Source organism: Lipotes vexillifer, unplaced genomic scaffold, assembly GCF_000442215.2.
Source record: "Lipotes vexillifer unplaced genomic scaffold, Lipotes_vexillifer_v1.1 scaffold863, whole genome shotgun sequence".
NCBI classification, from domain to species: Eukaryota; Metazoa; Chordata; class Mammalia; order Artiodactyla; family Lipotidae; genus Lipotes; species Lipotes vexillifer.
In genome coordinates, this window is record NW_006788168.1 from 1,816,127 (window position 1) to 1,842,540 (window position 26,414).

The window sequence follows — 26,414 nt, forward strand, 5'->3', positions numbered from 1 at the left end:
TTGGAAAAGGTCATTATTTAGAACTCACTACCCGTCTGTAGTTTCTGCTCACTCCCACTGTCCTACATGGATTAGGGGTGGATGGATACTAGTTGAAAGAACAAGCTGTCTTTAGCAAACTTGTCTTTTAACGGACCCCAGGTGAAGCCTGGAAATTAAACAAGAAGGAGAAGTAAACATGTCATTTCATGGTCCTTTTGATCCTTAAAGCACTACTGTGAAGAGAGGTAGGCATGGAAAGAGGGGTGATTTTGAAAATGCTGCTGTCTCCGGCCTAGCATCTCTTTGAGTAAAGAGCAGCTCTGAGCTGAGGGCTCATCTCCAAGGCCCCGGCAGCCTCCGTAGTCATCAGGAGCTTCACAGACCTCTAGGTTTCACATCGACCCGGCCCGGCAGTTCTTAGAGAGGAAGCATCTCTCTGTGTTTGCCCCGCTCGATCCTTTGCAGAGTGAACGCTTAAACGATGGTGAAATCGGCTTCCATGTGGGAAGTCTCATTTCCTTCCCATCGCCAGACCACCAGTCTCCGTGCTGACAGCCAAGGTGCAAATTAGAAGGCAGCGTGTTTGTCAGGGCCTGCTCACAGGTCTGTGGCTTCGGCTCCAAAGGGTGGCTGGAGTTTCAGGCTGTAGAAACACAAGTGCGGGGCCCCGACACCACCAGTGATTTGTCACTTTACCCCGAAGCCCATCAGAAACAGGCTGACATCATCACAGCTAAAATACTCCACCAGCTGTGTTTACCACAAGTGACAGGAGCAGAGTCAGGAGGGAAGCAGAGGAAGCGAGAGGGGGAGAGGGAAGGGAGACAGAAAACGAAGGCCTGGATTTAATTTACACTCCGAGGGCTGAGGACTTCCCTCCATCCTCAGTGGCACTCGGTGGGGTTTTCTCCCCTGGTCTGTCTGCTCAGTGGATTAGAAATCACTAACACTTGCACCCACAGGGAGATTTAGAAACATGCAAAGTGTTGCACTTAATTAGCAAACTCACAAATTGGATTGGGGAAGTTGTGGAAGGAAGGGGTGGTTTGCTAGAGGACAGATGGCTTTATGACCCCAGGCATAAATCCTGCACGGAAGCAGGACCACAGGGATGCTTGACTTCGTAACCAACCACGGGGCATCCCCAGTGAATGTAGTGTGGCTGGTGGGGAGAAGCCACGAGCCTGGGGTCTGGTTGGCTGCAAGGCAAGTGGTCTCACCTCTCAGAGCTAGGGGTTTTCTCATCGCTAAAATGGGCAAATGATTCCTCATACAAGATCATATCTTGGGCCTCTTCTCGTTTTTGTAATCCCTTGCTTTCCTGCCGTGCAGAACAGCCCTTGTAAAATTTACTAGCATCCACTAAGCAAAAACCAAAGGGGGGACATAAAGGGAAACTTCCCTGACTTCATGCTTACAATCAGCACATAGACCTCGTTGGAAGGAAGGCCATCCTGATAGAGCCAAGGGAGTTTTCACTGAGGGCATTGTTTTCAGGAGCCAAATTCCTAATTATTATTGTGTGAAAGACACCTCCAGGGTGGTCTCCAGCTAAAGCTCAAGATGAGGCATCATAGGCGAAAAATGCTTTTGCGTGTTTGTCACCATCCGTGAGGTTTTGTCCTACCCAGTGCAATATTTCTCGGCCCAGCCAAAGCGTCCTTGCATCCAAGTTCCCCCACCCCGGTGCCGTGGGAGAACAAAAAGGGCATCCCAGGCATTGTCTGTTAGCCTGTGTGCACCACATGAAGCCTCTTCATAGCCACCTGTGGTCTCCTTAGTCCGTGGCGAGTCCCAGAAGGGATCCCCAGGTGATAGCATCAACGTGGGAGCCAGTGTGATGCGGCTGGAGGATGGAGCATGGTCTGCTTGGGTGGGAAGCAGGGTTAGCTGGTCAGAAAATGCAGCACCTGGATCCACCACTCTGGAGCTTGTGCAAACCATGTACAGATCAGTGTGCACATACTTAACGGTACAAATTACGTATGAGCCTTCCATTCGGTTTATGCCTACGCCGTAGTGCAAAGAAAGAAGGTTGTCAGACGAATGAAAGGAAATATGTTCGAAGGAACCAGCACAGTAGGTAGCGTGTAGTAGGTAGGTCCTCGCCAATGTTAGTTTCCCTTCCCTGCTTCCACTTGGGTGACTTTGGCCCTGAGAAGAGAAAGGTTACCTTCTGAAAAATGAGTAAAAGGCTTCATTCTCTCCAAAGAGTTTATGGAAGGAGAGACAGTTTAGAAAAGTCTAGAAAGAAGGCTGACCTTTTCCAGTGAGCCATTTTATGCTGCCTGTGTTCCTATGGCATGTTCCCCTGAGTGGCCCAGGAGTACCCATCCTGCTGCTTCTCTAAGGAAGGCTCTGTGACCTCACGCTAGCCTGTGTGCCTGTAACACAATCTGCGTTTTCCTGAGCGTGAGCTGGACTGGAGGGGTCGTTGGGTGGTCCACCGTGCACATCAGTAAGAGGACTGATGCAGAAATGGGCTCGTGCCCCTTTCTTTTGCAGAGAGGATCTAAGCGTCATGCCCACTGGGGTACCCCCTGCCCGGGATGGTGCCCCCTGGGGGGCCCTGGGCTTCCATCTGGGAAACTGTTCTGTCTGAGCAGCCACCCAACCCCTCGATCTCATTCTTCCCAGGCTCAACTTTTCTGAAGAGTACACAACATTTTGTCAGAATTGTAGTACATTTTATCTGTGAGCTGCTCTGGGGTGACACTTGTCGTTGACTGCGTTTTACCTAAGTGCTGGCCTCCGTCTGTTATTAGGGCTGTCTGTCGCATCCCAGATTTAGGAAGGTGACTGCTTCCTTTTACCTCCTTGGTGGCTGCTTAGTATTCCGTGCCATTTTCTTCTCCCGACTGTCCTGTTTGTGTCTGTGTGTGTGTGTGTGCGCGCAGGCACACCTTTACAGCGTGTTATAATGACATGATCACTGCATGTCTACTGATGGCTTTTCTTTCATTCCACTATTTTTTATTTTGACTGCTGCGTTCTGTGAGCCATCAGTGGCAGCATTATGCATTTAATGGATTAGTTGGTGCCTAAAAATAGCCAGAGCCCTCATGCAAGCCACGCAGAAGCCTGTATAGTCCCTTAGCAGCCAAGGCAAACCAACTTGCCAAACAGTTTACATGTAGGGCTTGGTGGATATGAACCCTAATGAATCAGAAAATAGGTAGTGGCTTCCCTCGAAGCAAAGCTCATTACCGGGCCTGGGGTCCAGTGATTGGTGAGAATCCGTTCAGTTCTAATGCCAGAAAGGCTCCAGCAGAGAAACGGTATCAAACACATTTTTGTTTGTGTGTCTGTGTTCCCTCCCGCTCCCCACAAAAGAAGAAAAATGCTCTCCTTTAGCCTGTGTATGATGTAAGTGCCCCCAGCTTGGGGATCTTACATGTGTTATTTTATTTATTTATTTAAGGGCGAAGAGGAAATTTTTTTTTTTTTTTTTTGGCTGTGTTGGGTCTTCGTTGCTGCGTGCGGGCTTTCTCTAGTTGCGGTGAGCAGGGGCTACTCTTCATTGCAGTGGCTTCTCTTGTTGCAGAGCACAGGCTCTAGGCGCACGGGCTCAGTAGTTGTGGCTCACGGGCTCTAGAGCACAGGCTCCAGTAGTTGTGGTGCGCGGGCTTAGTTGCTCCACGGCATGTGGGATCTTCCCGGACCAGGGCTCGAACCCGTGTCCCCTGCATTGGCAGGTGGGTTCTTAACCACTGCGCCACCAGGGAAGCCATTACGTGTTTTACTGAAGCAGATTCTCTAGGACCATTGTTGTTTATAGCTTTTTAAAAAATAGACTTTATTGTTGGAGGTAGTTTCAGGTTTACAAAAAATTGAGCAGAAAGTACAGCGAGTTCCCAGATGCCTGAAGTTTCCCCTGTTATTAAAATCTTGCATTTTTGTGGTTTACTTGCGACAGTTGATGAGCTAAATTGATATGGTCATTAACTAAAGTCCATACTTCACATTAGGGTTTACTCTGTGCTGTACATCCTGTGGGTTTTCATAAATGTGTAATATCATGCATCCAGCCTCCCAGTGTCCTAGAAACGAGTTTCCCCACCCTAAAAATCCTTCCTGCTTCACCTGTCGGTACTCCACCCCACACCCCTGGCAACCACTGATCTGTTTCCATCTCTGTAGTTCTGCCTTTTCCGGAATGTCATGCAGTTGGACTCCTATAGTATGTAACCTTTTCAGACTGGCTTCTTTCACTTGGCAACATGCGTTTAAGGTGCTGCCGTGTCTTTTTGTGGCTTTGAGAGCTCATTTCTTTTTAGCCCTAATTAACATGCCGTAGTTCTTTCAGGCACACATTTTAAGACCCCAGGGGAGGAGGGCAAGTGGGATAGACCCGTGTGCCCCAGACCTGCCCTGGTCACCTGCTGCTTGGGTCCTGTGGAGGCCCTGGGAGCCAAGGGACAATGCGAGAAGAACCTAGCTCATCCGTCATTTGGGGTTTGTGTTTGGAGGCGTCTCTGCGCGGGGATGTGGGTTCAAAGAAACCGCTTCCACCAAAGACTGAGTCAGGCTTAGCGCGAATGTGATGAAATGTTTTAAATAGAACACTCACAGACGCTCTTACACTCGATCGAAGAGGTGTGACTTTTTATTAATGATCTTTCAACGTCGAAGTAAATGGGGCTCTCCGTCAGCCCCTCTGTCTTTGTTCCAGGGTTCTCTGATTTTCTTGATGTGTGGAATGTGGATGTGCAATCTGGCCTTCGAGGAAAGCAGACTGGCTTTTCTCTGCAGGTGAAACGGACCAAGAACTTCACTTGCAGACAAAGTTAGGGATGCCCAATGTAGTCATTTCACCAAAAGCAAGACGTCATCACTGAAACCCAGCTTCTGAGCGATGTCCTTGCTCCCAGATGCAGGCAGAATTTGTACATTTGTGATAGGCTCAAGCAAAAACGTTTTGTAAAACAGATGCCCTTCGCATTTGTGAAAACAGGCATTCTCGTGAAGGAAAATGGAGACAAAGTTAAGCAACAGACCTTTTGTTTTCCTTATATCTTGCTTTTGGTGATACGTACATATGTGTGTATATAGACATAGCACCAATCTACTATTGAAAAGTACAACCAAACAGCATAAATATGCGTATATGCATGCATTGTTTAGATACAGTAGTCTTTAACTAAGTAGCTGAAGGAATTTTGCTGAACACAGGAAGGTGACATGGAATAAATAATTAGCAGCCCAGAAGTGAGGATGTGTTGCCTCCCTGTCTTGGTTTCTTCATCCTGAATGGAAGCTGGAGGTGATCGTTTTAGAGGAGTTCGTTTAGCGGGGCTGGAGGGAGGGAGGGGAGGGCAGGTTTCTCTTTGGAGCAAGTGGTGAGCGACGGGCGTGCCTGCAGCAGCAGGAGGAGGGCGGGAAAAGGGCACAGGAGGATGGGAGGTGATCACCCCTAAAAAAGAGAGGTGCTGGATACAAGACATCCAGAGATGAAAGGCAGAGGGGCCTCAAGCTGACACCAGGACAAAGGCTCTTCATGCTCCCATTTCATCTTCCAGACTGCTTAAAGTGTTTGGAAAAGGATATATTTATGGGATGAAAAAAATGGACTGTGTCAAGCTGCCAGGAGTTATGTAACATGCTTTGGCTTTATATGGTACTGCCCCCATGAGTTTATTTTCACTGGAGTTTAATCAGTCTGTCTGAACCCCCACAAGATCATAAAGTGAATTAATGGTTACTAGCGTGGCTGAAAGAGCAAAAAGGAACCTCAAGATTGGAGAGAAAGTAATTGAAGTGTGATTCAGTGAAATCAGAGTGAGCTCAGCATCTGACTGACGGGGGAACGTGGAGTGAGGCAGCTGTGCCTCAGCCAGGAAAGCTGTCTGTTGGGGGCTGAGCAGCAAGACCCAGGGAAGGCACAGCCCCTCTCACTGGGGAGGATTGTAAGCCCAGTTTAGTCCTGGCTGGTGGAAGCAAGGCCAGGCAGAGCATCTCCGGCATCTAAACACTGACCTCTGTTGGCCAGTAGGTGCCATTGCAGCGTTTTTGACACGTGGAAGGCATAGTCTTAACGATTTGTACTGAGCACCTATTACATGCCAGGAAGTATTCTGTACCCTGGGGATAGAACAACGAGCAAAGCAGGCAATATCTCAGCCCCCATGGAACATATAGTCTTATGGGAGTTTATGGGAAGAGGTGAAACAGACAAATATGGAAGTAAACAAAATAATGCATCGCAAGATAATATAAGTGCTATGGGAAAAAAGTAAAGCAGCCTAGTGGGGGTGGGGAAGATAAGGATGGGGGGTAGTTATTATTATTTTTTATTTTTTTTATTTTTTTTTTAAATTTTTGTGCTGTATGCGGGCCTCTCACTGTTGTGGCCTCTCCCGTTGCGGAGCACAGGCTCCGGATGCGCAGGCTCAGCGGCCATGGCTCACGGGCCCAGCCGCTCCATGGCATGTGGGATCTTCCCGGACCGGGGCACGAACCCGTGTCCCCTGCATTGGCAGGCGGACTCTCAACCACTGCGCCACCAGGGAAGCCTGGAGGGTAGTTATTTTAAATAGGTGGTCGGTGACGCTGTCTCTGAGAAGGGGAACGGGAGGACACAGGGCAGCACGGACTCCACATGGAGGGAATAGCAGATGCACAGACCCAGAGGCACGAGTGTTTCGGAGTGAAAGGACCAACAGGGAGACCAGTGTCACTACAGTGCAGGGAGGAGGGGGTGGGATGCAGACCATGCCAGGGTTATTCACGGAGGCTTTTTCTCCCCGTGAGAAGCTGGCTTGGCCAGGACTGTGGCGGTGGAAGCAGTGAGAAATGGTCTCATTCTAGCTGTAGCTGGAAGAGAGAACCGATGGGATTTGCTTGTGATTTGGATGTGTGTGGTCTGGGAGAAGGAGTCGAGTAAAGTATGATGCCCAGGCCGTTGACCTGAACCCTGGAACCATGGGGACGCTGCCCCTGGAGGTGGGGAAGAACCCAGGAGGCGCCAGTGGGCAGGGACATATGAGGAGGTCTGTTTGGGACACGGTAAGTTTGAGTTGCCCGTAGATATCCAAGTGGACATCACCAGGTAACGTGGTTGCCGGTATCCACGTACGCCCTGGTGAAGTCACTTGTTTTGCGTACATGTTCTGGCTCCTCACTGAAGGCAAGTACTAGGTCTTAAACAGTAAGCCCCTAACACTTCGCAGGTGCTCAGTGTTACATTTTGAACTCTGCAAAACCTCAAGTGTGAACACAGTATTTCTCAGCACGCAGGGGGAGACCCACGTGGACCTCAAATTCAACTAATTCAGACTCATTTCTGGTTTAAAGTGGCATCATGTCACAAAATCCTACCATCCCGGTTTCACCTCCAAAATAGTACCCGTTGGCATTGACAACATGTTTTGAGGCAGATAATGTTCCTCTCCAAGGGAGTTTCAAGAGGACAGACCCAACTGTATACATTCTCACTGAAAAATCTGTCGGTATGATTTGTTCATTAACTGTTAATGATCAGTTAATCTTTAAGAATGTTTATGTCCTTCTGACAAACCTAAATACGAAATTGAAATAGACTTATTATGACTTACTTTCGTGTGCTTATTTGAGATATGTGCAACAAGAGTTTAACTTTTACTAATGAAAGGGCAAAAACTTACTTTAGTTCACATATATGCAGACCAAAAAAAAAAACAGTGCATTTTCTAGATAATTCAGGCTACATAATTAGGGTGGGAAGAATATTCGTGAGGATAAATATTAGCGAGGGTAAATAATTAGGAGAAAAATAACATGTGACCTGAGCCATCCAGTCCACTGCTTACAATGATCAGATTTATCTGAATCTTTTGCTCCTGATCTGTGTGGACCCAGCTGAGGGGGTGGCATTCTTTTCCCAGAAGGGCAAATCACTTTTGGGAGAAGACAAAGCCAGAATTTAGGAGGAAGGGACCAAAGGCAAGCCTTTGAAGTGACAGAGAAAATTTGCCCAAAGTTCTCTAGGTTAAAATAAATCCCATTATTGGGCTTCCCTGGTGGCGCAGTGGTTGAGAGTCCGCCTGCCGATGCAGGGGACGCGGGTTCGTGTCCCGGTCCGGGGAGATCCCACATGCCGCGGAGCGGCTGGGCCCGTGAGCCATGGCCGCTGAGCCTGCGCGTCCAGAGCCTGTGCTCCGCGACGGGAGAGGCCACAACAGTGAGAGGCCCGCGTACCCCGCAAAATAAATAAATAAATAAATAAATAAATCCCATTATCATTGGCTCTTTTCAGCTCCTCTCATGTATTCTCTCTCATCACTTTTCTTTCATGAAGTTTTAAGTAGGCTGTTCAAGCTATCGACCATCTCACAGCATTTAATTCTAAGACCTGCCTTCATAGTTCGGGGAATAATGAAGGGCTTTCAAGATGCCCCCAAATATAGTGTATGTAATGGGGAGGATGTGCATCTATATCACAGCTTACAGAATCATCAGTAAGGTTACTTGCCACAAAGGCTTTGAAGCCATTTCTTCTTAGTGAGTCTGCAGATACTTGGCAACATGTGAAAGTCTTCGAATAGATTTGTATACAGTAGAAGTTATTTTCAGAACATGAATATTGGCTGCTCTGAGGAATGTGTATAATATGTGGCTCACACAGCAAGAACTTGTTTGTTAGTGGGTGTTGGGCTGTCTGTCAGTGAGACTCTGCCCAAGAGCAGGGGATCATCTAGGAAATGCAGACAGACAGTCGCCACTTGAAGTAGGATTTGTTCCCTCTGCTCAGTGTATGATGTTAATGGCTTTAAGAGGTTTGGGACAGGATTTATGGAGCCAGCTCCAGGTTGGTCCTCCCACTTGGAACTCAGTTGGCATCCCCATCCGATACTATTACTTGTAAGTATATTTGTACGTATGTACATGCGAATATATATGTGTGATGTGAATGTAGTTCTGTATCAGCCTCATGACACTTATATAGAGAGACTTGATTTGCATAGTAGATATAATAAGGTTGATGCTATTTCACAATTTTTTGTATCAGGAAAAAAATCCATGACCTCTGGTCATTGGATCCTGTTTATTTCAAGTAACATTCCCCACTTTTGGAGCAGTGGAAATGTTAAGTTCGTGTCTTCTGATGGTATTATATAATACCTTTGTTCACAGGGGCAGAGATCAGGAACATAGGAAAAAGAAAATGGGTTTGGGGGCCAAAGAGACAGGGATTAAATTCCAACTCCATCAGTATATAGTCATGACGTTAGGCAAGTGATTTAATCGCTCTGAAACTATAGTTCCTTATTTGTAAAATTAGAACAACGGTATTTTTCTCACTTAGTATATAGTATCAAACAAAGTGCTTTTTGTAAAGTGGGTACCTGAATGTTTGACAGATAGCAGAAACTCAGAAATTTTTCGTTCTCTTTACATTATTAAGGTAACCCAGAACAATGAAATTTCCCCCTGATAACATGCACATTTATATGGACTCATGCTCACATGCACTATAGTAATAGGCTTCCATATAAATTCATTCTAGTTGTTTTTTCTAAAAACACTTAGGTCTTCTATGGAGCAAATAAAGTATACCATTCAAAAAGTGTGTTTAAAACTGGATTAATCATAGTTATCAAAAAAAGAGGTTAAGTAGAAAAGCCACAATCCATGTAAATTACATGGAAATTCACTACATTTAAAGTGGGATATTTTAATTATGTTTCTGTATGTGTGCCTGTGTATGAAATTGAACAGAACATTTTCAATATTCTTGCATTTAGTCAATACAGTCAGCTCTGCATATCTGTGGATTCCACATCTGCGGATTCAACCAACCACAGATTGAAAATATTTATGGGCAAAAAATTCTAGAAAGTTCCAAAAAGCAAAACTTGACTTTCCTCAAACTTGAATAGTTCCCAGGCAGCTATTCACATAGCATTATTACCTTGTATTTTAAGTAATGTAGATGATTTAATGTATACAGAGGATGTGCGTAGGTTATACGCAAACACTGTGCCATTGTATATAATGGACTTGAGCATCCTTGGATTATGGTATACTTGGGGAGTCCTAGAACAAATCTCCTATGGATACTGAGGGACAACCATATTATTTTAATTCACTCACATCTACCATTTTCATTGTTCTTCATTCCTCCCTGCATCTGTAAACTTCCATCTAGATTCATTTTTCCTCTACCTGAAGAACTCTTAATATTTTCTTTAATGCAGATCTGTTGATGGTGAATTCTGTCATTTATTATGTATCTGAAAAAATGTCTTCATTTTGCCTTATTCTTGAAGGATCTTTTTGCTCAGTGTAGAAGTCTTGGTTGGCAGTTCTTCAATACTTTAAAGATATTCCATTGTCTTCTAGCTTCTATTATTTTTATTGAGAAGTCAACTATAAATCTAACTCTTGCTTATTTGGAGGTAATGTATATTTTGTTCTGGGGGCTTTTAAGATTTTCTTTTCCTGACTTTGATTTACAGCAGTTAAACTATGACCTGCTGAGGTGAGAATTTCCTTTTATTTTTCCTGCTTGGGGTTTAGACCTTCTTGAATCTGTGGTTTATTGTCTCTTATCAGTATCAGAAAATTGTTAGCCATTATCTTCTCTCTGTCCTCCTTGTAGGATTCCAATTATGTGTCTGTTAGGTCTTCTCAATGAGTCTTCTATGTCTCATACCCTTTCCTCTGTATTAGCCATCCTTTTGTCTTTGTGTTTTATTCTGTATAGTTTCTTCTACATCTCTATAATTAAAAAATCCAGTTCACTAATTCTCTCTTAAACCATGTTTATTCTGTGGTAAAATCCATTGCATTCTTGATTTTAGTGGCTGTATTTTTTTTCATTCTAGAATTTCCATGGATCTTTTAAAAAAAAATAGATTCTAGTTCTCTATCAGAATCCTCAACTTTCATCTCCTTAAATATTGTAAACAGAGTCATTTTAAAGTCTGCATCTGGTGACTCTATATTAGAAGCCCCTGTGGGTCTGTTTATAGTATCTGTTGTTTCTGCTGGTTTTTATTCATCTCATCTGCTCATGGACCTCCTCCCCCTTTTTTAATTGAACGTGTTTTATTTGAAAAATTGTGGAAATAATTCAAGACCTTAATTTAATTTTAGGGATGAATGAGATGATTAAAATCTGAGCTTCAGACATTGAGAGGAACTGTCTGCTTCTGCTTCACCTCATTTCTAGAACTCAGTGCTTTGAGGGAGCACCGTCCTGTGGCTTACCCAGAATTCCATTCCCTGCCCGCTGAAACCCACCTCCCATGCCCTTGAGATTACCCAAAGCCCACTTTAACTGCCCCACTTTGGAATGTACAGATATCCTTAGGGGGAAATAGCACCAAACACCAGGTTCAAATGTCTGGCCAACACCCTTTCCTGATCCTGACCCAGTGACTTTTTTACTGGCATATTTTGTGTCTACTGCCATAAGAAGAACATACTTCTTTTACATTCTGTCCAGAGTTTTTCTTGTTTAGAGTATTTAGTTGTCCTCATCAAGAAGGTTGGTCCAAATTAACTGGTCCACTACATCTACAAAAGCCATTGAAAACTGACTGTTTAAAACCCTTCATTCTTCTCTTTTTCTTTTTTATATAGCCTAAAGTTGAAGAAATTAAATTTCTATGAAAATTAAACTGTTCAAACCTCAAGTGCATTTCAACTTGATTTAATGGCAGTAGTAATACTTGCACTGGAAGTGTGCAAATCCCTACACAGACCACCTCCTTGCCTTTGTTCACAAAACCCTACTTCCAGGAATGTCTTCTTCTTGCAGTCATTCCTCTGTCTTCCGGTCCCATTGTTTTTTAAAACTCAGGACAGTGTATCCTCATCCCCAAAGACTTCGTTACTCACCTCTTCCATGCCTTTCCTCTGCCCTCCAACAGCTTAATCCCGTGCAGAGTATTAGAGCCCCACTCTGTGACCACACTCGCCACATTGATTGGCAGGTATTGTTCATGTGCCTCTTTTGCCCACTGGACTGTGAACTCCTTTGTGACCAAGACTGTTGTTTTCAATTTATTGAAATTCATCACAGTGAATGGCACATAGTAGCCTAGAGAAAACGGTAGGTATTGAGAGGATACTGGGCTTCCCCTGCTTTTGATATTTGTTTTTCAAACAAAAGAGAGACTGATTTGAGTACCTGGGGCTTGCCCATGTAGATGGGCCAAGCCCTTGAGCTGTCTGTATTCATTTCACCCTCAAACCCCTCCAAATCCTGCCCATCCTTGGGGTCCTGGGAAAGCCCTCCCTGCTTTCTCCAGCCCTCACTGATTCTGCTCCCCCTAAATTCCTAGAGTACGCATTCATTTATCCAGTAAATATTAAGTTTCAACCATGTGCCAGGTACTCTCTTAGGGGCCAGGGACACAGTGATGAGCACATAAGTGCCTGCCTTATGGGGCTTAAATACAGTCTACCTCGGATCCGCATTCAGCCCTGTTATACACGAGAATAACATCTGTCCAGTGAGCTAATGAGACACAAGAATATACCTTGGGCTCGAGTCACGTGCAGCGCCTAGCCCAGTGCCGAACACTAAGTAGGTGTTCCGTCATCTTTGGGGCTCCACTGACTTGTTTTAATGGAGACCAGGTGCAAAGCTGATACACAGTAAAACAATATTTTGAATACTGAATGGACTTCCACCAGCTTCTACCCAACATCGATATATGGTAAGTACAGGTACAGCAGAAAGTTAAGAACCTCATTTGCATCTGTTGGTGGAGGAGGTTTGGGGAACTGAGTCTTATATTTTTCCATTCACCTATGCGTATGTATGTCTGTGTACGTGTAATGTATACAATAAAACAAGAGTAAAATGCCTTCATTTCTTCCTTCCCTTCCCTCTCCCTGTCTCTCACTGTTCCCACAGGTCAGCGTGGAAGTTTTGGTAGAGTATCCTTTTTTTGTGTTTGGACAGGGCTGGTCATCCTGTTGCCCGGAGAGAACCAGCCAGCTCTTTGATTTGCCGTGTTCTAAACTCTCCGTTGGGGATGTCTGTATCTCGCTCACCCTCAAGAACCTGAAGAATGGCTCTGTTAAAAAGGGCCAGGCCGTGGATCCCGCCAGTGTCCTGCTGAGCTATTAAAATTAGCTAAAAAGCATCTCCTTCAAGAAACAGTTCCTCGTCTCCTTCTACCCTCAGACCATATAATAATAATCCCTCCTTCCTTGAGGTCTTCTCAGCATCTGGTTTTCTCTCTATTAGGAGAAGCACTCAAAGACCGACGGCCTCGCGGGCAGTAGACACAGGTACGCCGAGCAGGAAAACGGGATCAATCAGGGAAGTGCCCAGATGCTCTCTGAGAATGGCGAACTGAAGTTTCCAGAAAAAATTGGATTGCCTGCCGTGCCCTTGCTCACCAAAATAGAACCCAGCAAGCCCGCGGCCACGAGGAAGAGGAGGTGGTCGGCGCCGGAGAGCCGCAAACTGGAGAAGTCGGAAGACGAGCCACCTTTGACTCTTCCTAAGCCTTCTCTCATTTCTCAGGAGGTTAAGATTTGCATTGAAGGCCGCTCTAATGTAGGCAAGTAGAGGCCGTGTGGGGAAAGGAAATCTGGCCCTCCTTTATCATTTGTATCCAGATTACTGTACTGTAGGCTAAATAACACAGTATTTACATGTTATCCTCTTACTTTAGGGTTCTGTTATAACCTTGTCCTTAGAGTTACAGCAGCGGTTGGGCAGGAGATGGTGCATATGCTTTTTCCATGCGTGTCTCTCAGTGGGGTGGGCAGGCAGGGGCTGGGGCAGGTCCAGCCCGGGCTCTGGGCGGGCGTCCTGGTGGAAATGAACGTGGCCCCATGGTGCCTGCCTTTTCTAGCAGTGCAGATGCACCCATGGGGTGCCGACTTCTCCTGGTTTGGGGACAACGGGCTGCAGGGGGTGCGTGCGTGCGTGCAAGTGAGGGTGCCCGGCTGCCACGGCAGGTGAGGGTCTCTTTCTCTCTGCCTCCCTCTCTCTCGCTCTCAGCACGGGATTGGAGGTCCAGGGGAATGTCCTCATGAGGTTCTCACGTGCAGAATCAGCATCAGGACCCCAGGTCCAGGGCATCCCAGAGAGGCCGTCAGACGGCAGGTGGAAACTAACCGTGTAAAGAGAACATTTTTTTCCCTCCAACATATTTTACAATAAAAGCGACTTTTAATCATAGAGATATATATTCCCCCCATGGGGCCTGACTGCACTGATATTTTTTTAAAGAGCAACTGCCACCCGCGGGATTTTGTTTCTGCTTTACTAGTGCAGTGATGTCTCCAGGGCATCGTGGTGGGCAGGGCAAGCCCCTGCTGCCATCGCTCCGCACCCGGGGGGGGGGGGGGTTGTGGGCAGCAGGGGTGGCGGAGAGTGAAACCTACCCTGGTCTCTGTGCAGTGTTTGGAAAAACCAATCAGGTTAATCGCATTGACTTCACTCCCAAGACATAGACACAAACTGCCCTTCAAGAGAGCCGCGGAAGCTCTTTGCATTGGGTTTGCAAATCTTCTGTCTTTTAACTCTAGTACTGTTTATAGTTCATGACTATGGACAACTCGGGTGCCACTTTTTTCAGATTCCAGTGTGACGTGAGGAATTAGATTTTGAAGATGAGCATATATATTACTATCTCTAAGCACTTAAAATGCTGTTCTCACTTTATTACCAAGCATCTTGGTCTCTCATTCAACAAGTACTGTATCTCACTTTAAATTCTTTGGGAAGAAAAACTAAGTTGCTTTCTTTTTTTTCAACACTGTAACTACATTTCAGCTCTGCAGAGTTTCTCACGGAGCAAGATGTTGAAAGTTTCAATGTGGTTTAATGGGATGAATGTGAATTTTGAACTAGTACGTGACAATGAATGACCACCAAGTACGGCCTGACAGGAGGCACTCCTCACTTTGATGTGTGAGAAGGAATTAAAAGCGTATGCAGAGCTGGCAGAGGAACTGAGAGGAGAGGGATGGAGAAAAGAATACTCACTTTTGTCCAGTGTTTTTCTTTTTAAGACGAACTTTTAAAGAACCTTGCGATTTGCACATCTTGAGTTTATAATTTGTGTGATATTCCTGCAGTTTTTATCCAATAACATTGTGGGAAAGGTTTGGGGGACTGAACGAGCATAAATAAATGTAGCAAAATTACTTTCTAACCTGCCTAAACTCTAGGCCATTTTATAAGGTTATGTTCCTTTCAGAATTCATTTTGGTCTTCTTACCGCATCTGTCACATAAAACCAGGTCTTAGCAGGACAACTCTGAGAATTTTCTTCAGATTCATTGAGTTTTCCATAAAGACATTTATGTATGTGAGCAAGTTTTTTTTTTTTTTTAAAAAAGAAAACGATTACTTTGTTGTTGTTGTTACTGATGTTATTTTCAGAATGACTTTTATTTTTCCATCTGAAATCAAATCAAGATTTAATGTTTGGTACAAACCCAGAAAGGGTATTTCACAGTTGAAACCTTTTATTCCCAGAGATCTGAAATATTGTTTGTGGGTTCTAAGTGTGCATTTTAAAGTGCTTTAAAAAAAAAAATGTTTTATAAGGAGGGAGGAATTTTTAAATATTCTTACTTGGAATGGCTGCAACTTATCTGAACAAATACCTGATTTTTCTTTTACCATTGAGAATAGTACTTTTTCCATTTCACCAATTAAAAAAAAAAAATTTCTAATGTCAACCCACATTTTGGCTATCTAGTATTTACATTTAGCTCTCAGCAGAACTAATGATTTTTACAAACCATTTTCTGGGGTGTACCAAAAACATTGGAATAGGTTTAGAATAGCTAGATCCAGTCCTTGACTTTCTTTGATTTTCATTACCCTCTCAGCATGCTGGCAGAGAGCTGGGTGAGTCCATTCTTGCAGTCATATTGCTTATTTAGTGCTGTATTTTTTTAAATGTCTCTGTTCAGAGAACTTGCTTAATCTTCCATATATTCTGCTCAGGGCACTTGCAATTATTAGGCTTTGTTTTTCTTTTTGTTTTGATGGTAAGAGGAATATGGGGCTGCCATTATAGACTTTGTCCTCATCAGTACCACTAATTACAGCAACTCATGTGGACTCAGAGAAACACCCGCCACCTTCTGGCTTCTTTCGAGTATCGAACTAACTGGATCCACACCTCCAACACTAAAATGGGAAAACATAACATGGTTTGGAGCAATAGGAACATCATCATCGTTTTTGTGCTTCTATTTCAGGTACAGGAATTATCAAATAATTGGTTCTTTCTCAACATTGTCCCATTTCACTTTCTTGCTTCTTTAGCACGTGCAATACTTTCCGTGCCAATAGAGTCTGATCGGTGTGCTCTAGAGGAAGCTCAGACCCTTTTGGCTTTTTCCTTGCTCAGTCCCTCTTTCCTGTTCTGGCCAGAGAAGGGCTGGAAGGAAGGAGCCAGGAAGGGGAGGGCCTCCTGCTGCACGTTTGCCCTGCTGCGGATGCCGAATCCCGGGGCAGGGAGCTTTCTTTCGGGAGCCCTGTCTGTTGCCTTGTTGCAGAAAGGGCAAAGCAAAGGAGGTGGAAGGGGAGAACGGCACTTCCCCCGTCACCACGAGGAGTAGCGAATGTGCAGTGCAGACGGGAGGGAGACAGAGTCCTTTCTGAGGCGCACTCTGGAGCAATAGTGCCAGGATCAATCCATGTTCCACGATCTTTTCCGCGAGTGGGCAGGTCTGTGTCCTTGAGACTTTGAGCCAAGCCTCTGGGCGCCGGCAGGAAGCGTGGCCCGCCGTGTGCGCGCCTTCCAAGCGTCCAGCCGGTGGCTACGGAAGGGGCCACCTGTGAACAATGGTCACCACTCCTTTGTGGCAGCTCTCTCTTCAAATAGAACATCCAGAGGACAGGGGCCTCCTCTTGTTTGCAGACATTGGCGAGCCCCAAGGCTCCCAGAGCAGCCTTTGTCACTGTGCCTGCGTAGCCGACCTAACAATGACAGGCATAGAAACCCTTCCGTGCCGTGCAGCTTCCGAGGATCAGCCATGTGCCTCTGTACTGTGTCCACTTTGCAATATTTACTGAACCTGTCTTTCGTTCTTCTTTCTTTCCTGTTTTCCATTTTGAAACTAATAACAGCAGGCCTTTTGCGTTTACAGTGGAACACAATCACCAAGAAATTAGTCAGGGCGAAAAGAAAAAAAAATAACAATTAACCAACAAACAAGAACCTCTCTTTATAGGGATTTCTAAATACATAAAATGACTGTTCCTTTCTTAGAATGTTTTAACGTAAGAATTATTTCAGTCTGTCTGGGCCACACTGGGGGTGAGGTGGGGATACAGAGATGGATGCCACTTACCTCAGATCTTTTAAAGTGGAAATCCAAAATTGCTTTTTCATTTGGACGTTCAGGATAATTTTCTGTCGGTCAATTTTTTGTCTTTTCCAACTCACCCAGTTTGTTTGGGGATGATTTTTATTTTATTTTTTTCATTGCTGTCGTCAATCCCATTTCTCACTCTGAATCATGACCGTTTGTGTTTTCTGTTAGGTGAGTGTGTTGGGTTTTATCCCCCACCGGGAAGTGACAGCACCCCTCCTTCTCCCCTCTAAGGAACTCTGCGGACCCTTTCACACCTCTAACTCAGGGACGGGGCTGGCGTGTGTGTGGTACACTGATGTGTCCAGAAGCAGCACTTTGACTGTTCTGGAGTAGGGATGTACAACTTCAAGGAATGTTTGGATTTCCTGCATCTTGTGGATTTCTCCTTAGATACTGCATAGATTGCAATATAATGCTGCATGTTCAAGATGAACAGTAGCTCCTAGTAATCATAAAATCCACTCTTTGCACATAGTTTGATCTTTACTGAAATACGTTGCCAAAATTTATTTTTGTTGTGTAGCTTTGGAATTTTTTTTTTTTTTTTTTTAAGGAAACAATTGATAATACCCTTTAACATCTGTGACTACTAAGGAAACCTATTTCATAGAGAGAGAAAGAATCTCGAATGCTTTTGAAGACACTAATGCCATGCTATTTCAGATCTGGATGAAGCAGCAGAGCTCTGTGGACTGAAGGCCAGGCTTTTTGAGCTGTGGTTGTCAAGGCCACTGTTTCATGAACTGCAAGCAGCTCAACAAACCATGGTCTGTCTTCTCCTACAACCCTTTGCACTTCCTATCTCCTAGTCACCCGAGATGATCCCAGGTGAAAAAAGGGCCAGCAGTCTCTGTGGCCCAGTCCAGCTTCTTTGGGGTGATGTGAAAGCAAAGGGAATTATGCTTTTTGGTTTTTAAAGTGAAGTGGAGGTCTTTGCTTCCACCTTGTTTTCAACCCAGAATTTCTGAAATAGAGAATTTTAAGAACACATCCAGTAATAACTATACAGAGAATATACTTTTTTATAAAGCACATGCATATGCCATTGTGTTGGGTTGGTTTCCTCTTTTTTTTCCATGGACAGTGTTGTGTTTCTGTTGATAGGGAAACTCCAAACTGTTTGCACACCTCTACTCCGGAGCTGAGATTTCTTTTACATAGATGACCTCGCTTCAAATATGTTACCTTACTGATAGGATCTTTTCTTGTAGCACTATACCTTGTGGGATTTTTTTTTTTTTTAATGTACACCTAATTTGAGAAGCTGAAGAAAAAAAACTTTGAAGCACTCACTTTGAGGAGTACAGGTAATGTTTTTAAAAATTGCACAAAAGAAAAATGAATGTCGAAATGATTCATTCAGTGTTTGAAAGATATGGATCTGTTGAAACAATGAGTTTCATACCTTGTTTGTAAAAAAAAAAAAAAAAAAACATAAAGGTTGAAAGTTACATGTTTTTTTTGTATATAGAAATGTTTCATGTCTAAATGATCAGATTTGTATGGTTATGGCCTGGAAGAATTACTACGTAAAAGGCTCTTCAACTATACCTATGCTTCGTCTATGTTTCTGTTACATAGAACCCTCTTCTGAGGGAGAGTAACTCTGTATTCTGCAATTTGAGAATACTGTTCATTCCTATGCCGAACATACTTCTCTGAGCTCCCTTTCTTAAACTCTTAAGCCATTGCAATTCCTTTTTCTTCAGAGATGATGATTGACATTTTCAGCACTTCCTGTTCCAATAAACCCAAAGAATATAATTCTGAACAAGAAGTGTTTGTAACAAGGGATCCTAGCTACCAAGAAAACAAGACTCATTACAAGGACACACACACAAAAACGTTCAGCCTTCTTTCCCCCCAACACCTCAGTTCAATGGGGGGGTGGGGTAAAACAAGGATTTCAGTTGAAATGCCTTGTTTTAACTTTGGTTTTGATTTTTTTCTTTACTATTAAGAGGCCAAAATAAATGTGGAGCAACTTCTCAGAAGTCGTATTCTGTCCAGAAATCAAGTTAGCCAGCAGAAACTGGACAGCTGGGGGGATACTGAGCAAATCTCCCTCTAATTCTTAAATTCAGAATCTCAGCCCTTCCCTTACTGTTACATGTGATGTTTCTGGTAGCTGACGTTTACCTGTACGATGGCGGGAGGGAACAGCGGCTTCAGTTTTTCATATCCTCATGACTCGCATACCAATGGTTCAGCTGTATTAAAATTAAGTGCTTTTTGGCCAATAGGTAGTATCTATACAGTAACCGTCTCTTAAGCATTTCCGTCACTTTTCTTATCTGAAAGGACTCCAGTCTTCCACTGCAGATAATTGGAGATTTCACCCAAGTTTTCTTTCCCTTTAGTTTGTGTTCGTTTGCTGTTGGGATGGCCGATGAGCCAGTCTCCTTTTCCATGGCCAGTCTGAAGGCCCCCCTTTGGAAGCGCTGTTTACAGTCATCCTTGCCGAGGTAACATTCTGTCCTCTGGAATAGCAAATCTGAGCGGTTACCAAGCTGGGTGTGTAGGTTTCCTCTGCTTCTTACATGAACCACCTACTCGTAAATCATCTGGTCCAGGAGTGGGGTGAATTCTTTAGTCAGTGAACATTAAACTTGATACCTGTGCATTCAGTTCTGTGAATAACTGCCCTTTTGGCCTTTCGGGGAGGTTTCTTCCTCCTCGGCCTTCACTGCTCCCTGTAAACCCAAATCAGTGTCAGCTGAAAGGCTCCAGTTGAGCCCAGCCAGTATTCGTGGTGGCCTTCGGTTAAGATGAGAGTCCTAATTTCTAGCCAGTGGGGTCCTGGTCCCAGAGCCATCTCTGAGAGTCACACTGTTGTATTTTTTAGTATCAGCTCACGACCCACCAACCTCCCAATCATACGCCTCCCACCGGCCAAGGGAAAAGAGACACTAGACCTCTGAGGGCACTATCAGACTGACATGGCCAGTACAGAGGAGAACTAGGGAAGGAATGATGTTTTGCACCTTATTGAAAAGAAAATTTTAAGTGCATACATAGTTAAGAGCTTCTATTGTGACAGGAGAACTTTTTTCCATATGCGTGCATACTCTCTGTAATTCCAGTGTAAAATATTGTACTTGCACTAGCTTTTTTAAAACAAATATTAAAAAAAATGGAAGAATTCATATTCTATTTTCTAATCGTGGTGTGTCTATTTGTAGGATACACTCGAGTCTGTTTATTGAATTTTATGGTCCCTTTCTTTGATGGTGCTTGCAGGTTTTCTAGGTAGAAATTATTTCATTATTATAATAAAACAATGTTGATTCAAAATTTGAACAAAATTGTTTTAAATAAATTGTCTGTATACCAGTACAAGTTTATTGTTTCAGTATACTCGTACTAATAAAATAACAGTGCCAATTGCAAATGTGTCTTTGCCTTGTGTCAGGTCCTCGGAGAAAGACGAGGCTGAGGACATGGTCGTAATTCCTCCCTCTTACTTAAGCTGCTGTCATCACTGGGTAGGTTTGTGGTGGAGAGGGTGACGTAAGGCATTGCCTTTCCTACTAATTTTGGGGGTGGGGAGAGGGTTGGTCTTGCTTGAGATGAGATTCTGAGATAAAAGGCATGTTTCAACATCTGATGTCTTGGCTTGTTCGGTTCTTGTTTATTCCTCCTATCTGAGCGTTGCTGTTTGCAAGAGATGAGATAAATTTTGTTTTTCAACAGTATTGGCATCTTTGTCGGGTCACAGAGCATTATCCATCCATTTCTGTACAATTTTGCTGTACCCTGGTTGGTTAGTTGTCTGAAGGTGGAAAGTTCATTCATGTTTTCTGTAGTTCAGGCCCGTTAGAAACTCAGAGGCTTGCACGTTGCCCAGTCTCAGATAGATGAGGCTCAGCAGTTGCCCCAGAAACGAGTTCCTCCAGGGCCCAAGCAGGTGAAGCCCTCTGCCCGCATCTGCATGCGTGGCTATCAAATCCTTCCAGCCCTAAGGGTCTGCAGAGCTGGAAGAGAGCTCTGGGCATTAAATCCAGAGTTGTCGCTTAGCCCGGGCAGGGACGGGTAACTCCTTTCCTGTTACTGCCTTCTTGCTTCACGGATGGGGACATCTCACCAGGACTCTCCTTTAGGACTTAAGAGTTGAGGTTCCGACGCATTGTGAATGCTAGTGTGTGAGAGAGAACGTTGGTGTGTAAACTAGCAGTGATGAGCTGAGCCTTGTAACCCAGACAAGGCGGCTGCCCAAGTCCTCGTCCTCCAGAGCATTCCGGGCAGACGTGGGCAAGTTTGGCGAAGCGGGTCTGAAACGCCGGCTTCCCCGCTGTTCGCTTTCCTGACAAGTTTGGGGTCCAGTAGCTGTGAGACTTACCTGAAGCAGTCATACTGATTGATTAGAGAAAAGCCTTGGCTTCACGTGCTGCAACGAGGCAGACCTGGAAACCACCAGAAGCACGGCAGGAGCCCACAGGTGGAGCCGCCTAAGGTGAATGGCATCTAGTCACCGGCACCCACCCCTGCACAGGAAGCCCTGCAGTCAGCAGGGTCTGAGGGCTGCTCCAGGGCAGGATCCCCCATGCCCACGGCTACTAGAGGCAAGAGACGAACTTGCAGAGGGTAAGCGGCCCTTAGAAGTGAAACCTCTGCTTCAGAATGATCCTGATGAGGTCTTGGCTTCTGCAGTCAGTCACGTTTTCGCTCCCCTAAAAGCCGGGTGAGCGAGGGACCTGCCTTCCCGCCTTCCCGGAAACAAAGAGCAGGTAGTCTGCAAAATCTTTGCACAAGATGGATCAAGCAGGTGCACATCACCGTGGAGAGGACTGCCCAAAGGGATGCCGTCGTGTGCTCCACCCTGATGGGAGGAGGTGACCCCCAAAAGCCAAGACCAGGAGCATGGAGAAGTATGCCATTCTGGAATTTTCCTTATTACTTACTGCTCGTCCATTTTAATGGATTTAAGACTTCTCCACTTCTCTCCCTTATTTTGCAAATAAAGAGCCTCTTACAGCTAACACACTAGAGGGCTCAAGTGTCAAACACGTCTTCCACAGGAACAGCATGGGGCTTACACCTCAGACAAGCAGACAGGAGAGGTGGGGTGCCTCCGGCACTGCCCCACATCTTGCTTGACGTTCCACATCCTTTAGACCCTCATCTCAAATGTGTAGCCATTCGTGTTTCTACAAGTATAAGAAATATTCTGAATGGATTTAGGAGCAAAAAGCATTACAATGGGGTTCAAGTTGCTGGACCTTTAAAGGTATTCTTCTAAGACTAAACTCGGACCTGTAAGTTCCTGGAGTGCCATGGTTTGGTTGGACTCCTCATACGGTGTCAGTCACCATGGACATCAGGCAGTTAATTCGCTCTTACACAGTAGGAGTGTGTGGCTCCTTTCTGCTCCAGGGCTGTCACTTGTCTTTTCAGAGAAAATTTAACTCCCGTATCTGCTGCTTTAGCCTCATTTAAAAGGAGATAAAGTAAAACATCCTGGGCTGCATACACCTCCCAGTCCTAATATTCAAATAATGCTTCAAAAGAAGTGGCCGGTCATCATTAACGCATCCGCGTTCACTGCTTAGACAAGTGTCACAGTGGACCTGCTGTGGGATTCCTGCCAAGGCCACGGGTCCCTTCTCCCAGGAAGTGCCACTGTCACCAATGAACAGACCCTTACACAGTAGTGCCCAGTGGTCCTTCCTGGAAACCATGACAAGGGAACGGTTCTATCTCAGATTTTAAACCAATGCCTTTTAGGAAGGCACTGCTCAAGGTTTTGGTTGCTTTCCAGTGGGACTCTCCCTGCCAACTTTTCAGTGGATAACCTTTCAATAAAAGGTCCCATGGAACTTCAGAATAATATTCTGTCTTTGAGAGGCCAACCCGATGAGCCAGAACGGAGCAGGAGAGGGAAGAGATGGAGGAAAACAAACCAAATGAAAAACCAGGACGGGGACAGTTTCCTAGAAGCAGCAGCAATAGAGGACCTGCTCCCAAAAGGCACGTGCAAGGAAGGTGGTGGAAGCACGTCACCGCACGTTGGGGGCACCTGCCGGAATCAATTTCTTCAGGTTCACCTGTCAACTGCTTTCGAAAGCTGGATGGAGGGGACGCCGGTTCCCCCCAGTCCTCCCCTCCCCAGGTACCTTGACTGCTAAAAGCCAAGTGTGGGAAGCAGCAGAAAAGCCCCAGCTCCCCTGACCACTTGGTCCTGCAAATGCAGACTCCAGCACGCAGGCAAGTCTTCATAGCATTATATTAAAGTGAAACCATTTTCTTAAAAAAAAAAAAGGAAAGAAAAGAAAAAGGCGTGTTAGTTTTAACAAGGAGGTTACACGTTCCGGGCAGCTAAGCTCCAACCGCTGACCCAGGAAGTGCCTTGCTTCTGGGATCAGCCGGAACCTCTGCCGTCACAGGAGGAGGGGGATGGGAAAGCAGGCCTGTGCAGACGCTTCCGGCGGCTGGAGGTCGTCTCGTCCTTGATCTCGAGGTTAGCTGAACATGGTGTTGTGCTGCTGGGTCACCCGGATGAACGTCGCCCTCCTGCTGAGCTCTTTGAGTTTGGCGGCCCCTACATAGGTGCAGGTAGACCTCAGTCCCCCGAGAATGTCCAGAATAGTGTTCTTGACATCCCCTTTGTAAGGCACTTCCACGGTCTTGCCCTCAGAGGCTCTGGAAGAAAAAGGGAGGTTTTTTCTTTCAGTCTGGTTCTTTTCCCTTAAGAAGCCGGCCAGAAGGATTCCCAGCCGTAGCCCAAGGCACTCGGGCAGCGACACGCCACCCTCCAACCCCACGCCCGCATCAGCCTTGCTGCACACGCCACGCAGGTCAGGCCAGCATCTCAGAGGAAGGCACTCCTCCTACCCAAGATGTGTGACCTCGCTGCTGGCTGCCCAGAGCCCGTCAGCAACCCTGCAAGAGTCACAGACCCCGACTGTCACCCCAGAGGGCGACGTCCTCCCCAGCAGTGTGCACTACTCCGTCCCCATCGAAAACCGGCCCCGCCTTTCCAGTCTCTGTTAATGTTGTACACTCACCTCCAACTGACCCAGAGCCCCAGAATAGCTACGGGACAGCGGAACAGACCACCTGACCGCTGCCCACCAGCGTCTCTCCTGCTTGCTCTCCCTGATCAACAACGGAACAAGCCCAGAGCGTCCCTCCCCCACCCCTGCCAGCTCTCCCCAGTCACCTTCACAGGGGACAAGCCGGAGAGGAGGAGGGAAGGGACGGAGAAAAGGGACAAGTCAAGCACCGCGAGGTGACAAGGAAACCTCCGCTAGTAAGGTTAGTGGCTCCACTCACACGGCCTGTCTTCCCAGGGCCCTTGCTGGGTGCCCCTGCCCCCAGGCCCCAGCTCACCACCCTGCGTCTGCACAAATCACTATGCCTGTTGTCCCAGGCGTGGCGCGGGGCCCCTGAAACGTGGAACCAGAGCAGAACTAAGGACCTTCTCAGCACCGGAGGCTGCAGGGCTTTGGTTAGCGTCTTCTGAGTTTTCAGGGGGACGCTGAGAAATTCAGAAGAGCCGGCACGTGGCGCCAACACTAGAGCACATCTGTCCTTGCTGAGTCTAACACTGCTGATTCCACGTCACGTCCCCTTACTGCAAGATGGAGATACAATCCAGACTTGCTTTAGGAGGGACATTACAAGAAGGAGCTCTCCAATCCATGCAAAACTCTAGCCTCCATCTAACGGTCAGGCCGTCTGGAAATTTTAACGATTAACCAAATTCTGGCACTTTCTTTAGCTGGTCTCTTCAACTGAAAAAGTAGCATCTCTTGATCAAAAAGTTATTACCTAGAATTTCAAAAGGGTAGTAATTCTTGAGCATTGCACTCTACACCTGCAAGACTACCCCCGGGTGAAATCTAGCAACTTCAACCATCCAGCCAAGGGCTGGCCTAGTTCAGTGGCTGGTTTACAGCACCAAGTTCACGAAGCCGGCCACTGGCCACACCCAAGGTGACTGGCGTCACTGCACTCCGTGACCAGAGACCAACACGCGCACGTGTGCCTGAAATGATGGCCCTTTCACTTTTTAAAAGAGGTTTCCATGGCCCTGCCGAGGCTTTACTGGACATCCTCCAGTTCCTCAGCATTGCTTCTTCGCTAGGGGGCGATGGCACCTTTTACAAGTCACTTATCGTTGATGCCCAAGTCTTCTCATCTGTAAAAGGAAGGGCTCTGATCTGTCTCCCAAGGACAGCAAGAGAACTAAGTGGGTAATGAGTGGGAAAGAACGAGTAAAGCATAAATAACTCTGCCTTAATTAAACAGAACATCAAATACGGAGAATCGTTCTCAGGAAGACATCAGGTGCTGGGAGGGAGGGAGACAGAAAGAGACAGACCTAGAGAGAGAGCACACAGATGCAGCCTACAGGGCTCAGGCTGCCTCTGCTCTGGATTAAGGTCCTAAGTCCTTCAGCACTCTCCATCCTCGGCTAAGATTCGAATCCACTTCTGGAACTGAGTCTTGATACTCAGTTGATACTCAGTTCTTCTGTTTTCTTTTTTGTTTAAACCCTGCTGAAATCACAGGAGAGGATTTCCCCCCCCCGCCCCCCCAGCTCCTTGGCTTCTGTTCACCCTCGAGTCTGGTCTGGCCTTCCCTACCTACTTTTCTTAGAACCCCAAACAGATGCGACAGCTAGAGGGCAAAAACATGTCCTCCAGGCAAAGCAACTGGCTGTCACGGAATCGCAACGGCTCCACTTCCAGACCGGCACATAGGAGACAGGCCTGGGCCCTTGAACGGTGACGCTGGTCACTGGCAAAGCATTAAGCTTCTTGGGCCAGAGGTCCAGGTCGGATGTGAGACAGTAAACCCCTCCCCTTCTCTCCCACAACACACTGTACAGCCTTCGGAGGCCGTGTGGGCGGGGCGTGCCCCTCTTGTTTGGACTGTCTGCAGTTTCCAGAATGAAGGTATAAATGTAGTCCCCGGGCTTCCCCGGTGGCGCAGTGGTTGAGGGTCCGCCTGCCGATGCGGGGGACGCGGGCTCGTGCCCCGGTCCGGGAAGATCCCACGTGCCGCGGAGCGGCCGGGCCCGTGAGCCGTGGCCGCTGCGCCTGCGCGTCCGGAGCCTGTGCTCCGCCGCGGGAGGGGCCACGGCGGTGAGAGGCCCGCGTGCCGCCAAAACAAACAAACAAACAAACAAAACCGAATGT

At 46.1% G+C, this 26,414-nt stretch overlaps 2 protein-coding genes across 3 annotated transcripts in view; one reads left to right on the top strand and one right to left on the bottom strand.

The window, feature by feature from the left end:
- The window catches only part of ATXN1 (ataxin 1), a 17,389-nt gene extending 3,897 nt beyond the window's left edge, over window positions 1-13,492 (top strand). Inside the window, exons 2-3 of the mRNA XM_007461276.1 lie at window positions 12,830-13,035; window positions 13,168-13,492. Coding sequence (XP_007461338.1) covers window positions 12,830-13,035; window positions 13,168-13,492 — 531 coding nt within the window. The remainder of the gene's footprint in view (window positions 1-12,829; window positions 13,036-13,167) is intronic.
- Window positions 13,493-23,626: 10,134 nt separating this feature from the next.
- Window positions 23,627-26,414, bottom strand: part of GMPR (guanosine monophosphate reductase) — a 40,071-nt gene continuing 37,283 nt past the window's right edge. Inside the window, exon 9 of one of the 2 annotated variants that reach the window (XM_007461266.1) lies at window positions 23,627-23,910. In XM_007461266.1, the coding sequence (XP_007461328.1) occupies window positions 23,730-23,910 (181 nt within the window). In that variant the 3' untranslated portion in view covers window positions 23,627-23,729. The remainder of the gene's footprint in view (window positions 23,911-26,414) is intronic. The other variant, XM_007461267.1, reaches the window with a different exon arrangement.